The sequence below is a fragment of the Camarhynchus parvulus genome, chromosome 25 (genome assembly GCF_901933205.1).
Source record: "Camarhynchus parvulus chromosome 25, STF_HiC, whole genome shotgun sequence".
Classification (NCBI taxonomy): Eukaryota; Metazoa; Chordata; class Aves; order Passeriformes; family Thraupidae; genus Camarhynchus; species Camarhynchus parvulus.
The window spans coordinates 571,845-586,751 of record NC_044595.1 but is presented as its reverse complement, the minus strand read 5'-3'; the positions used below and the strand labels follow the sequence as shown (position 1 = coordinate 586,751).

The 14,907-nt window shown below is 49.3% G+C and overlaps 3 protein-coding genes across 3 annotated transcripts; 2 read left to right on the top strand and 1 right to left on the bottom strand.

The window, feature by feature from the left end:
• Positions 1–758: 758 nt before the first annotated feature.
• Positions 759–2,986, top strand: LOC115913382 (scale keratin-like). Its single transcript, XM_030965385.1, has 2 exons — positions 759–777; positions 1,987–2,986. Exon 2 carries the CDS (start codon positions 2,009–2,011, stop codon positions 2,375–2,377), a length of 369 nt encoding a protein of 122 aa, XP_030821245.1. The 5' UTR covers positions 759–777; positions 1,987–2,008; the 3' UTR covers positions 2,378–2,986.
• A 2,717-nt stretch (positions 2,987–5,703) lies between these two features.
• Positions 5,704–6,012, bottom strand: LOC115913455 (scale keratin-like). Its single transcript, XM_030965488.1, has one exon. It carries the CDS (start codon positions 6,010–6,012, stop codon positions 5,704–5,706), a length of 309 nt encoding a protein of 102 aa, XP_030821348.1.
• A 3,145-nt stretch (positions 6,013–9,157) lies between these two features.
• LOC115913190 (claw keratin-like) lies at positions 9,158–9,478 on the top strand. Its single transcript, XM_030965118.1, has one exon. The coding sequence runs from the start codon at positions 9,158–9,160 to the stop codon at positions 9,476–9,478; it is 321 nt and encodes a 106-aa protein (XP_030820978.1).
• The last annotated feature ends 5,429 nt before the right edge of the window (positions 9,479–14,907 follow it).

The window sequence follows — 14,907 nt, the reverse complement described above, 5'->3', positions numbered from 1 at the left end:
TTCCTGTAATCCCCTGGGGACATCCCGAAGTTTGGGGGAAAGAGCCTCCCAATTTCAGTGTAACTTTGGTGGGAATGCGTTTATTTGATAACTCATCCGCAGCAAATGTTGGGGTTTGAGGTGGGACCTGGCAATGCTCATCTGTGAAAAAAAAACCTAATATCCCTCCAGAAAATAAAAAAAACCCAACAAAACAAACAAACCAAACTTTGATTTAAGCCCTGTTTTAGGTGCTAAAATATGGTGTTTTCTGCATTGAGGGAAATTGGGAATTCCCAATCCCAGCGGGCAAATCCACGATTCCCGCAATGACCAGAGGTTCGTGGCTGCGGGTGCAAAACCCACCGGGAGGCTCCCCGCGCCTCTCCGAGCATCCCATTGCAAAATCGGGGAGCAGAAGTGACGAGAGCCGAGATGCGGAGCCGCAGATCCCAAACCTGTGCACGGCAGCAGGTTCTGACTCTGATTAAAGCCATTAATGAAGATAATGAAGGAAGGGCTCAGCAAATGGGGTTTAATTCCCGCCGGGAGGGATGGAGCTGCTCCGTCAGGATCCGAGATGAAAGGGAGCCGGCAGCTGGAATGTGCTGGGCAGAGGTTCAGGGCGGTTTTGCAAAGCCAGGAGAGTTTCGTCACTTTGGGGAGTGATTTGGGCTCGTCCGAGGTGGCGGCTCCCGGGCCCGGCGTGTTCAGCCCCGGGGCATCCCAGGGTTTGTATAAAAGCAGCAGCTCTGCGGGGCTTTTCCATCATTCTCCTGCTTTTCTCCTCTCCATCAGGTAAGTCCGATGCCTTTTCATTCCTCTCCCAGCTCCAGAATGCCTTTGCTTGCTGTTTTTTTATTCCAGTTGCTGTTCGCAACCATTACATTGATTTTCAGGGCTTTATTTTTCCTGTTTTCTTCTATTTATTCTTTAAATTTTCATTTTTGCAGTATCCTGACAAGTATTTTACTGCAAGGCTTTAGAAGCCAAATCCATTTGAGGCATTTTTTATTTAGGAATTATTTATTTTCCTGTTATTTGTATTTGGCCATTCTTGGACTGACAGCAGAATGAAAATTCAGGATGGCACAAGCTTTAAATTGCTGAGTTTTCCTGCATTTCAGTCCTTGAATGAACCAGGGAAATTTGTCCATGTCCTGAGCTATCCAGCTGAAGAAAGAGTTTATTTTAATCCCAGTAATTTATATATATATATAAATATTTAATTGTTTAGTTATTTTCACCACAGCCAAAATGAAGCAAAGTAGGTTCATGCTCTGATCCAGTGAATAAAAAATTATTTCTATTTTTACTGGAAAAATACATTAAACCAAAGGCTTTTATGGCCAGATATCCAGGTGGAAAAATATTTTAAATCCATATTTTTATCTGATGAAGGAATTGTGCTCCTTCCATCCTATCCCATCTCCATCCCACCCCATTCTTTCCTATCCCATCTCCATCCTGTTTCAACCTGTTTCATCCCATCTTCATCCCATTTCCATCCTGCTCCATTTCCATCTCTATCCCATTTCCATCTCTATCCCATTTCCATTTCCATCCCATTTTCATCCCATCCCATTTCCATTTCCATTTCCATCTCCATCTCAATCTCCATCTCCATCATCTCCATCTCCATCTCCATCTCCATCTCCATCTCATCCCATCCTATCCCATCCCATCCTGTTTCCATCTCCATCCCATTTCCATTTCCATCCCATTTTCATCCCATCCCATTTTCATCCCATCCCATCCCATCCCATCCCATCCCATCCCATCCCATCCCATCCCATCCCATCCCATCCCATCCCATCCCATCCCATCCCATCCCATCCCATCTCCATCGCACTTCCATCTCCCATCCCATCCCAACCCCAAACTTGCTCCTCTCCCACCCCAATTTTTCCCCTGGGGATGTCTTCCCCCATTTCCCAGCTCCCCCAAACCCCCACCTGCCCCTCCCGTAGCTCCTCAGTTTTCAGCAGCTCCTTCTCTGCCTTCCAGGACCCTCCACCCCTGCCAGGAAATGTCCTGCTACGACCTCTGCCCCACCGCCGGCGGCATCTCCTGCCCGCAGCCCGTGGCCAACAGCTGCAACGAGCCGTGTGTCCGGCAGTGTCCGGACTCCACCGCCCTCATCCAGCCGCCCCCGGTGGTGGTCACCTTCCCCGGCCCCATCCTCAGCTCCTTCCCGCAGCAGGCCGTGGTGGGATCTGCTGGAGCCCCGGTTTTTGGGGGCTCCCAGGGTTTTGGGAGTCTCTACGGCTCTGGAGCTTTCCCAGGATACGGCGCCCGCTCTGCATACGGGATCTCGGCGCTGGCCGGCGGCTCCTGCGGCCCATCCGCGTCGCGCCGCTTCAGCCGCCTCCTCCGCGGCTCCTGCGGGCCCTGCTGAGGGCACGGGAGTCTCCAGGGAATCCCAGGAATGCCCAAATCCACGGCCACGAGCGTGAGGGGTCGGCATTTCCGCGGCCCTCTTCACATTCCCGATCTTTCTCCTACTTCTCGTTCGGCGCCTCCTCGTTGTTTGCTCTCGCTGCCTGTTCCGGCATTCCCGATTTATCAGACTGACGTGGGACAGCCCATTCCTGATCTACTGGATTGATGTGGGACAGCCCATTCCTGATGGATTGGACCAGCATGGAACAGCCCATTCCTGATTGATTGGACTGATGTGGGACAGCCCATTCCCTGTTCCAGAATTCCCAATTTATTGGACTGATGTGGGACAGCCCATTCCCTGTTCCAGAATTCCCAATTTATTGGACCAGCATGGGACAGCCCATTCCCTATGGATTTCACCCACAACGACCAATATCCTCAGACAGCAGCCAGGAGAAGCCAGCTGAGGACATCTCAGAGCAGGACTTTAGTTGGACTCTCCCCGAAATTATCCAGGAATAGACTTTTCCCAAAGTTATCTGGGAATGGATTTTCCCCAAAATTATCCAGGAATGGATTTTCCCCAAAATTGTCCGGGAATTGATTTTCCGCCTTCTGTGATCTCTGGCTTTGCAAAGGGGCGTTTCTTGCTCATTAAAACTTCATTGCATCACACGGCAGCCTCCTGGTTTCCTTTTTTCCCCTTTTCCCCCTTTTTCTCCCATTTTTTCCCTTCACCCACTGGTCTGCCCACAGGCAGGTCCCAGCTGCTCCCCGAGGAGGAGCCCAGCCTGAGTTTACTTGGTTTTCCAGATGTTTCTGTAATAAAACTCCTCAGGAGCAGCTTTCTATCCTTTGGAAGTTAAAAAAAATAAAATAACAGAATTCCAGTGTTATTAAAGCTGGAAAAGGCAGTGGGCAAAACTGACAGGACATGGGGAATTTATCAGGTAGAATTATTCTGGTGTTTTTTTTTTTTTAATTTAACAAGGGATTATGGAATCAAGGAATGGTTTGTATTGGGAAGGACCTCCAAAAGTCATCCAGTCCAGCTTCTCAGGTTTTCTCTCACTAGATCAGGTCGCTCAAAGCCCCTTGAACACTACAAAAACCCAAGATCCCAGACATTCCAATTCAATTAAATTAAAAAAAAAATGAGCTAAAAAAGCAGATTTTCTTCAATGTGCCTGAGGGAGAATTTCATATAAAACACCTGAAAAAATGGAAGTGCAGCTCCTCCAACTGCAAAATGATAAAAATGGCAAATCCTCACTTTGCCAATCCCATGGGGATCTGGCACTGGAATCCAGCAGGGCACATCCCTGGCCCTTTATGCCTGCAGGGAAATTGCCAGCCCCGAGTTCCTAAAAACCCATTAAATAAAGATTTTGCCAGCCCCAAGCACCTAAAAACCCATTAAATAAAGATTTTGCCAGCCCAGAGCACCTAAAAACCACTAAATAAACATTTTACCCATTAAACAAAGTCTGGAAATCAAACACGGGAGGTTTAATTGCCATCGGGATCTGCCCCGAGCTGGGATTCGGCGTTTGCAAAGCCTTTAATGAGTCAGCTGCTGATTGCATCTCAATTAACAGCTCTTCCCTCGTCCCGGGACTGAGCGCGGGGTAAGACAAGGGTGCAGTGACCTCTGGGGTTCAGAGCAGAGCTTTTCTCATCCTCGGAGTTTTCTCCCCGCTCCCGGGAATTCCCTGGTTGGGCGGCAGGTGGATCAGGAGCCTCAGTTGCCGCCATCGGAATTTTTCTGTCCTGTTCCTCTTCAAATTGTGCCCGAGAATTTCGGGAAATGCCACAGACACATCCCAGTGTTGCAGCGGCCAGAAAATGATGATTTTTGCATCAAATTGGCTCCATAATCAGGGGGTCACAGGACCAGAGGCTGCTCCAAAACAGAGGTGGAAAAAGGAGGAGAAAAACCCCGAAATTTTGAGACATTTTTGGATCTTTTTCCCGTTTCTGTCTTTTCCTTCCAAGCCCAGGGAGAATTAAGGAATTAAAGGTTAAAGAATTGTCCTTTGTGGTTTCACAGAACCAGAAAATGGTTTGGGTTGGAAGGGACCTTGAAGATCTTTGATTCATGGGCAGGGACTCCTTCCCCCATCCCAGGTTGCTCCAACTCGTTCTTGGACAATTCCAGGGATGGGGGCAGCCAGAAATTCCCTGGAAAAGAGAATTTCCCCACCCTCCCAGGGGAGAGCGGGTTGCTCTGCAGGGAACACTTTAACAACTCTTCGATTTATTTTAATTTATTTATGGGGAAGTTCAAGGAACTCACAGAGTTCCACCAAAAAAATTTGCCTTTCGGGTAAAAAAATTCCTGTGGGAATTCTCAAGGGAAGTTTTCCAAGGAAAGTTTTTCCCCCCAGGCTGTTTTTGAACAATGAAAAAAAACCTGTAAAATTACCGTGTGGGGATGTAATTACATCGCAGCCCGGGGCAGGCATTGAGACACAAATAATCCGAGTCACCCGTGTTTGACTTTCTTTGGGAACAGGGAACAGCCACGCCTGCCCTGAGGGAAGATCCGAATGGGGTTGGGAGAGTTCCAAACCCTCTTTATCCCTCTTGGAATGACTTTGTGTCACCGCCGACAGCACCTGGGCACCTCCCGGGTGTGGAAAGGCACCAGAAGCTGCCGCGCACACCCAAACTGGCAGAAAACCCCCCAAAATTATGGGTAAAAACCACAGGAAAACTCTGGATTTTGATGCGCAATGGTTTAATGAGAAAGGACGAAGCGAAATACCACGGTGGGGACGGAAAACCCCGGGGAAAATGAAGGAAAGAGTCGCTCCAGGGCTGAGCATTCCACAGGGATGACTCCTGGGTTTTTGGGCGTGGGAAGGTGACACGACCTCATCCCACTTTCAGCCAGCCGGGGATCATGGATGGGACCATTCCGAGGTCGTTTTTGGTTTTGGTTTTTTTTTTTGGGGGTTTTTTTTTGCAGGAGCTGCGGGGAAAGAAAAAAAAAAAAAAAAAGAAAAAGAAAAGGGAATTTGCATAAAAGCGCGGGGCTGAGGATACTCCGGGATCTGCCGGGGTTTGGGGCTGAGGATGCTCTGGGAAGTGCCGGGATTTGGGGCTGAGGATGCTCAGGGATCTGCCGGGATTTGGGGCTGAGGATTTTGCAGGGATTTGGGGCTGAGGATGCTCCGGGATCTGCCGGGATTTGGGGCTGAGGATTCTGCAGGGATTTGGGGCTGAGAATGCCTCGAGAAGTGACGGGATTTGGGGCTGAGGATGCTCAGGGAAATGCCGGGATTTGTGGACGCTCCGTGGTGGCTCTTGACTCCTTCCTGCTCATTCCTGCGATGTTTAGCACGGTCTGCAGCTCCCAGAGGATCCGTAGGAAGAGTAGGACCTCCCGTAGCTGTAGGAGCCGTAGGAACTCCCGGATCCCAGGAAGTTTGAGGGTGCTGAGGAGCCCACGATGCTCTCCTGGGGGCAGGAGGCGAGGATGGGCCCCGGGAAGGTGATGACCACGGGCGGGGGGTGGATGACGGCCCGGGAGTCCCCGCAGGAGGTGACACAGGGCTGGTTCCAGGTGTCGGCGCAGGGCTGGGGACAGGAGATCCCACAGGGGGCCAGGCAGCGGGAGCTGGAGTTCTGTCTGTAGGAAAACATCTTCTGGGATTGCGGGTGGGTCTGGAACCGCGAAGCCGAGGCAGCAGGAAGGTCAGAGACCGATTGAATGGAGGCTGGGCTGGGAGGAGAAAGAATGGATGGCAAAAAGGTCACAAAGAGGTTCAAAATTTGGGGTTTTCCATCTTCTCATGTCCTTGTCTCCTGTGCGTCCTGACTCTTAATTATGGAGTCAGTTTGACACAAAAATACCCCCCAAAATTAACAGTAAATCCCAAATTAACAGTAACCACCAAAATTAAGAGTAACATCCAAAATACCAGTAAACCCCAAAACTAACAGTAAATCCCAAATTAACAGTAATTCCCAAAATAAATAGTAAACCCCAAAATGAACAGTAAATCCCAAAATGAACAGTAATCCCCAAATTAACAGTAACCTCCAAAATGAACAGTAAACCCCAAAATGAACAGTAACCCCCAAAATTACCACTAAACCCCAATCCCTGCCCCGGCCCTGCTGGCCCCACAATTGTGGATCCAAGCAAAGCTCAGTTCAGATCCCGACAGTTCCAGGAAAATTCCAGGCTCGGACTCACCCCTGTGGAGCTCGGAGCGGGTCGGGAGGGTTTGCTGGAGCAGCCCAGAGCTGAGAGGGTTTTTATACCTTTTCTTGGGCAATCAGCTGGAGCTGAAACAACCACGGCTGATGAATGATCCAAGAAAAATTCCCTCCACCTCTCATGGCCCAGATAAGGTGATTATTTCGCTCAGCAATTATTACTGTTGTTGTTACATCCACGGCATTACTCAGGCACAGTAATGATTTATTTTTCTTAATTTTCCTTGTTGCTTTTTTCCTACTTCTGGGATTGCCTCACGATTGCTCAGAGCTTGATCCATCAACACGAGGTGCTGACATAGCGCGGATCCCACCCCGCTTTTTCCGAGGAAAAATTGAGCAATTTCTGCCACTATTGACCCACAGTGACTCCGGTGACTCCGACTCGAGGCACGTTTGTCCACAGACACCTTCCTGTGGAATTTGGGAATGGGAAAAGCTCCTTCCCACCCTCCTGGTCAAGGAACGCTCCCAGCTTCATGAAATGTCCATGAGGAGCAACCGGGGAGTTTTCCAGGAGAAATCCACGTCCACTTTTTAGGGAATCCGTGGGATCAGCGCTGCTGAGGGAGGAGGACTCATGGATTGGGGTGAGCCAGGTCAGGGAGGGGATCCTGCATCACCCCTGGAAAAGCTCGGAAGGTCCAGGCGCAGCTGAGGCAGAGGTCTGGCTGCAACTTCAGCAGATTTGTTCCTCAGATTCCTCCTTCTCCGGTCATTCACGGATTAAATTTCCTGCTGTGTCTCCATTTTCCATACCCAACACTATTCCCAAATTTCATCCAGAAATGAGATTTTTCCCCCCAAAAATCACTCCCCTTTACAGAGCTAGAAACTGAACAATGGGGGTTTGAGTGGCCCTGAGAATTCTGTCCCAAAATGTCCATTTTATTCCATTTTTTTCCATTGGTAACTCTTAGGGTGGGAAGCCTGAGGGTGCCTTTCCTGGATTTTCCCTGAGTTTTCCCAACCCTTGGAATTTACAGTTAAGAGGATTCACCCAAACCAAAACCAGGATTAGGAAAAGCCAGGGAAGGAGAAACTGTGGGGCCGCAACCCCCGGGAGTTGCTGGAAATCCCCGTCCCAGCCTCCCCATCCTCCTAAAAGGGCAAAAGGAGAAACCCAGTGGGATCAACCCAAACGAACCCTAAAATTCTTCCTTTTGGCTCCTGGTGTTTGATTCTCCCTCTCTGCTCTGTTGTGCTGAGATCCCACCGGGGAATTCTGTGCCTGGTTCTGGTGTCCCCAAGCCATGGAGTTTTTCAGGGGACTGGAGCCTCTCCCTGATGGATCCAGGCTGGGAATGTGGGGAATGTTGGGAATGTTGGGAATGTTGGGAGACCCCAGAGCCCCTCCAGGATCTGCAGGCGCTCCAGGGAAGCTGGAGAGGGACTTTTCCTCAGGAACTGCAGGAATGGGGTCACGGGGGACAGAGGGGGAATTTGGGTGGGATTTTGGGGAGGAATTGTTCCCTGTGAGGGTCCAAGGTAATTCCATGGATTTCCCATCCCTGGGAGTGTCCAAGGCCAGGCTGGTCTATGGAAGCTGCCCCTGCCTGTGGAGCAATTCCACCAAAAAAAAAAAAAAACAACCAAATTCATTCCTCAACATTTTTTCCCAACTTTGCAAAATCAGCAAAACGCTGCAGGAAGTGAAACCGCTCCCAAAAAAAAAACTCAAGGAAGAAACTGGAGGGTGTTGGAAGAAACTGATAATTGCTTTGAGGTGGATAAAACAACCCGAGCCCGGGCAGGGATCGCCTCCCGAGGGTTGGGAAACGCCGGGGATGGCTCAACCCCCGCGGGCGATCCCGGGATGGGATAAAAACCTCCCGGCTCCCAATTCCTCCCAACCCAGCTCCGGATTCCTGAGATTTCAGCTCCTCGGGCTTCTCCTCTTCGGGTTCTGAGTGAGTCCGGGGGACCCTTTGGGGGTGGTCGGGGTGGGAGTCGCTCCTTGGGGAGACTGGGAGAGCCCTGAGGAGCAAATGAGGGAAAGGGAGAGGGAAAAGGGAAAAAGAGAGAAAAATCTGTTTTTGGAGAGGGAGTTATTTGGGAAGGAGGGAGAGAGGAACAGGGAGAAGGGAAAAAGGGAAAAATCTGAGTTTTTGGAGAGTAACTGTTTGGGAAGGAGGGAGGAAAGGAGGAGAGGGATGGGGAGAAGGGAAAGAGGGAGAAAAATCTGAGTTTTTCCAGAGCAGGTGCTTGGGAGGCAGGGAGGGAGGGAATAAGGGAAAAAGAGAAAAAAATCTGAGCTTTTGGAAAAAAGGATGCCTGGAAGAGAGGGAAGGACAGGGAGAAGGGAAAAGAGAGAGAAAAATCTGAGTTTTTCCAAAGCAGGTGTTTGGGAAGGAGGGAGGGATGGAGGATGAGAGAGGGACAGGGAGAAGAGAGAAAGAGAAAAATCTTCTGAGATTTTTGAGGGTTTTTTGATGGAGGGAAGGAAGGAGAGAAGGAGGGAGGAGGAGAGAGAAAAACACGAGCAGGGGCTCTGCTGCGCTGATTCCCAACGCTGTCTCCTCCCCTCCCTCCCCTTCCCCAGCAGCTCCAGCTCTCTCCTGCCGGCATGTCCTTCTCCAGCCAGCTCAGCTCCCGCTGCTCCGCGCCCTGCGCCGTGTCCTGCCCCCAGCCCTGCGCCGACACCTGGAACCAGCCCTGTGTCACCTCCTGCGGGGACTCCCGGGCCATCATCCACCCCCCGCCCGTGGTCATCACCTTCCCGGGGCCCATCCTCAGCTCCTGCCCCCAGGAGAGCATCGTGGGCTCGGCGCTCCCGGCGGGGATGGAGCGCCCCGGGGGCCTGCAGGGCTCCCTGGTCTATGGAGGATTCTTGTCCTCCTCCAGGGGCGCCTGGAGCCGGGGCTCCGGGGGCTGCGGGCCCTGCTGAACCGGGAGAGGGATGGGGAAACCTGGGGGGAGAGGCAGCAGGAGATGGGGCAGGGGCTGAGCGGCTCCGTGGGGCTGGGAGGTGCTGTGAATCCATGGGAAACGTTCAGGATCCACGAGAGCTGTTCAAGATCCATGGGAACTGCTCAGCGTCCATGGGAATTGTTTAGAACCTGTGGGAACTTCTCAGGATCCATGGAAAATGTTCAGGATCCTTGGGAGATGTTCAGAATCCATGGGAATTGATCAGAATTCACCAAAACTACTCAGAATCTCTGGGCATTATTCAGAAACTATGGGAACTTCTCAGAATCCATGGGAACTGCTCAGAATCCATGGGAATTGTTCAGGAACCTGTGGGAACTGCTCAGAATCCGTGGGAATTGTTCAGAATCCATGGGAAATGCTCAGCATCCATGCAAACCCCGCAGCAGCCCTGGGATCTCCTCAGCACCCCTGGAAGCTGCTCTTCCTCTCCCCCTTCCTGTTTTTAATGTCACTTCTCTCCGAATTTGCCTCTTCCCTCCTCAAACCCCGAATTGTTTGCCCACTTTTATCCCAATAAACTTCTGTGTTTGCATTCAAATCTCTTGGATTTCTTCTCTTTTTTATAAAACCTCTGCAAACCCATGGGACCAAACCATCCTGGAGATCTTGGGAGGAGGGTTTGGCTCCTCCAGGGAACGTTTTTATGGATTCACCCATCAGAAAATTCCTGGGACAAAAAAATTCCATGAAAAATTTACGTGTCCACTCCAGAACTGCTCCAAGAGCTCATCCCCCCACCCGAACAGAAAACTCCAAATCGTGATGCAGAAGGGATTTTATTGGGGCCGAGCAATGGGATTCAGCCCACGACAGAAGCGCCGCCCGGAATTCCAGGGGAATTCAGAGGGAATTCCAGAGGAATTGGGGCAAATTCACAGCAAAGCAGAATCGATGGGAATTGCGAGCGGGGATCTGATCCAGAGGGAATCACGGGGCTGGGATCGCTCCTGGGATCATTCCTGGGGTCGTTCCTGGATCGTTCCTGTGATCAATCCTGGGATCATTCCTGGGTCATTCTTGGATCATTCCTGGGATCAGTCCTCGGATGGTTCCTGGGATGGTTCCTGGGGTCGTTCCTGGAGTCATTCCTGGGATGAAGGAGCAGCCCCGGCCCCTCTCGGAGCCCTCCCCTCGCTCACAATTTGCGGATTTAATTCTCATCCTGCAGGTTTTTGTCATGCAGGAATCCTTTGCTGGGCTTGGGATGGCGGGGGTGGGATGGGAAGGGTTTTTCGGGGTGGGAAGGGAAGGGGTTTTGGGGATGGGAAGGGAAAGGTTTTTCGGGGTGGGACGGGAAGGGGTTTTGGGGATGGGAAGGGAAAGGTTTTTCGGGGTGGGACGGGAAAGGTTTTTCAGGGTGGGATGGGAAATGTTTTTCGGGGTGGGATGGGAAAGGTTTTTCGGGGTGGGAAGGGAAAGGTTTTTCGGGGTGGGATGGGAAAGGTTTTTTGGGGTGGGACGGGAAAGGTTTTTCGGGGTGGGAAGGGAAGGGTTTTTGGGGGTAGGAGGGGAAAGGTTTTTGGGGGTGGGATGGGAAAGGTTTTTGGGGATGGGAAGGGAAAGGTTTTTGGGGGTAGGAGGGGAAGGGTTTGGGTGGGTAGGAGGGGAAGGGAATTCCGGGATAGCAGGAGGAGGAGGAGACACCTCCCAACTCCAAGGAATTTCCCATTCCCGCTGGGAATGCGGATCCCACGATGCTCTCCTGGGGGCAGGAGCTGAGGATGGGCCCCGGGAAGGTGATGACCACGGGCGGCGGGTGGATGACGGCCCGGGAGTCCCCGCAGGTGGTGACACAGGGCTCGATGCAGGCGCTGGCCGCGGGCTGGGGACAGGACATGGCGCAGAGCTGCTGGGAGGACATCGCGGGGCTGGGGGGGACAGAGAGGGGACAACGTGAGGGGACAGAGCAAAGGGGAACCCTCATTTATTTATCATTTATCATTTATCATTTATCATTTATCATTTATCATTTTACTATTTATATTTATTATTTATTATTTATTACTTATTTGTTATTTATTTTTTTATCATTCATTATTTATAATTTATCATTAATCATTTATTACTTTATTATTTATAGCTATTACTTTATTATTTATAGCTATTACTTATTATTTACTATTGTTACTCATTATTTATTTTTTGTTGTTTATATTTGTTATTAATTATACTTCTTATTTCTTTCTTATTTATTATTTGTTATATTTATTCATTATTTATTAGAACCCCTGTTTATTTATTTATTTATTAATTTGAATATTCGTATTTCCAGTGTTCGTATATTCCAATATTCATATTTCCAATTTTAGTATTTTCAGTGTTCATAGTTCCAATGTTCATAGTTCTAATACTCATATTTCTTATCCTTATATTTCAAATATTCATTTATTTAAAAATTCATCTTTTCAATATTCATATATCCAGTGTACGTATTTCCAATGTTCTTATTTCCAATATTCATTCATTCATTCATCCATTCATTCAAATATTCATCTTTTCAATATTCATATTTCCATTATTAATATTTTCAACTTTCATATTTATAGTACTAATACTTCTTATATTCATATTTATTATATTAATTTATTAATTAATCTCTGAATTAACGCCATTTTATTTTATTAACGCCAATTTTACCCCATTTATTTCCGGCTGTTCTGTTCCCAAACCTTGAACCGTCTCCCACCACCCCATGTGAATTTTTTAGAGCTAAAAATTCACAATTTTTACAATTTCCGAGCTCAAACCCTGCCCGATCCCCCAGACCTGACTTACGCTGTGCCACAGCAGGAGATGGGATGAGAAGGGCAGAAAAATGATTTAAAACCTCTCTGCGGGAGCTTTTATAGAGCCTCACTTGGCCCCGGAGGAAGGGAACCACTCCTGTCCTCTTTGTCCCCATTGTCCCTCAAATGCCTTTTTTTTTTTTTTTTTTTTTTTGCTTTTGTCTCTCAATCCAGGTATTTGTGGCCATTGTTTCTCCCAAAACTCCACCTGGTGCTCCTTTAAATCCCGGAGATTTTGGGATGTCGGACAGGGAGGGCGATTCCCACCCTTGGCACAACTCCCGAGCTGAAGATTTTATTCTGTTGCGAGCTTCCATATCGGGTTTTTTCCCCCCAGATTGTCCCAAAATCCCCCAATTTAATACCCCCGCGTGGACCGGCCTCTCCATCTCCTGTTTTTGTTTCTCCAAACAAAGAATTCCTGGCTCAGGGCCGGCGCAGGAGATGAAAGGAGCGAGGCCTCGGGCTCCTCCCTGGATCTCCTTCCCCTCTGAATCAACAGCCGGGGCTGGGATTTCACCTCAGACTTTTTAATAATCCCCGTGAGGAATCGGCCCCAAAAATTGCCCAATTCCGTCGGGGTGCCGGGAAAACGAGGGGTTGGTTGTGAAAAACAAGGGTTTGGCGTAGTCCCGAGATCAGAGAGCGCCGAGATCAAAATTAAAATTAAAATTAAATTGTTTTTGGCAGCAGCTCCAGCCGGTGCCACCACAGGGGAAACGCGATTTCCAGGGAAGGAGGCACGCAGAGATCCAGGGATCATTCCCAGCCCCTGAGGAGGAGGAGGAGGAAGGTTTTGGGGTGAGGATGGAGAAGGGCAAACAATGATTCAGGAATCTGGAGATGTCTTTGACAGAGATCTTTGCCTCTCCCATGGTCACTCCTGACTCAGGACCCCGCGCCCGACCCAGACTTCCCCCAGGAACTGCTGAGCCCGCAGAAAATCCCGCTTCATTAAGCATTAAATTAGCAATAATCACGTTTCCCCTTGCTCTTTCCAGGCCCGCACCTCCCACGCCAGACGGGGAATCACGGGAGGCTCCGCTGGTGGTTGTTATTTTTATTTTTTTTTTTTTTTCTGGTGGAGATGATGAAGAGAAACCCAGAGGATTTATAAAAACATCCCGCGGCAATGCGGGGAACCACTGGGAGGAGATCTCGGGCACGGCCGGGACTTGTCAGCGAGATTAACGTCATTAAAATTTCATTATCCCCTGGAAATTTTATTTTTTTCTGACACGGAAGGGCCCAAATTCCCATTTTCCAAAACTACCCAGAACTTGTGGCTGGGAGGAAACCACCATCGGCCATTCCTGGAAATCAAACGGATCATCTAGGAGAGAAATGAGGAATCCCGGGAGGAAGAGAGAGGTGGAATAACCCCGGGGCAGGGTGGCGCAGAAAATGGTTTTTAATGGGCACGAGAAGCACAACCGGCACTCACAACAACGCAAAATTAACAGGGACACCTTTAATATCCCGAATTCCCACCAGAACTCCCGCTTTCCTCACAATTCAGCCCCTCATCCTTGGAACCCAACCCTCGGGAAGTTTTCACCAGGGTCTGCAACTTCCTGGGGTTTTTTTTTCTTTCTTTCTTTTTTCTTTTTTTAAAAATTTTTCTTTTCCTTTTTTTTTTTTTTCCCCCAAATCGATTATTCCAGTCTTAGGGAACGTAACCCAAATAAGAGCTGATTAATTAACATTAAAATCAACATTCCAGGTCCAGGCGTAATCCAGCCTGGGAGTGTTTTGGAAGCGTTCTGGCTCCCTTTGTTGTGCGGAAGCCCCGGGATATTTTGGGGCGGGGGTAATTGCGGGGAATGACCCGGAATTCCAGCTCCAACATGGCCATTAGGGAAGAATGAACCGAACATGGTCTTTAGGATAAAAACAGCGCCTGGAATGGCTCGGAAGGGGATGAGCAGGACACGCCTGGCATCCCAAACTGCCCGGAGGGATCCGCTGCTGGCACCGGCTCCTGGAATTTGGAGCTCCAGGTCCCTCCCTGTCACCGCCGAGAGGTGGAGAAGAGTCCTTGGGAAAGCAGTTCAGGAAAGTTTGGATGCAGAAATGTGGGGAAAAAAAAGCTTGGGTTCGGCTCAGTTCCCTTTGTTTAGAGGGAAGAAAATCCCCAAACAGAGCTGGGTATGAACAAGACACTAAAAATTCCCGGTTTGCTTCAGTCTGAAGGTTTTATCCTGGAAAATGCAGAGCCAGGTTTTTTTAGGAATAAAATATTTTATCCCAGAAAATGCAGAGCCAGGATTTTTCAGGAATGAAATATTTTATCCCAAAAAATGCAGCGCCAGGGGTTTTTTTTTAGGGATAAAATCTCTTATCACAGAAATTTAACCCTGAATTTTACCTTTGGTCAAGTTTGGAGCAGTCCAGGAAGAGCCTGGAGGCCGCCTGTCCCTCTATCCAAGGCTGAGTGTCCCCAAGAGAGCCCAAGGAGCAGAGGAAAAAGGGAATTCGGAACGAGTTTGATGCAGCAGCCTTTTAATGGGAATGCAAAGTGGAGTCGAACATTTGAAGAGAGAATAATGCAGACAGAGAGGAGCCGACTCCGAGAAAAGCCCAAAATCACCCCAAA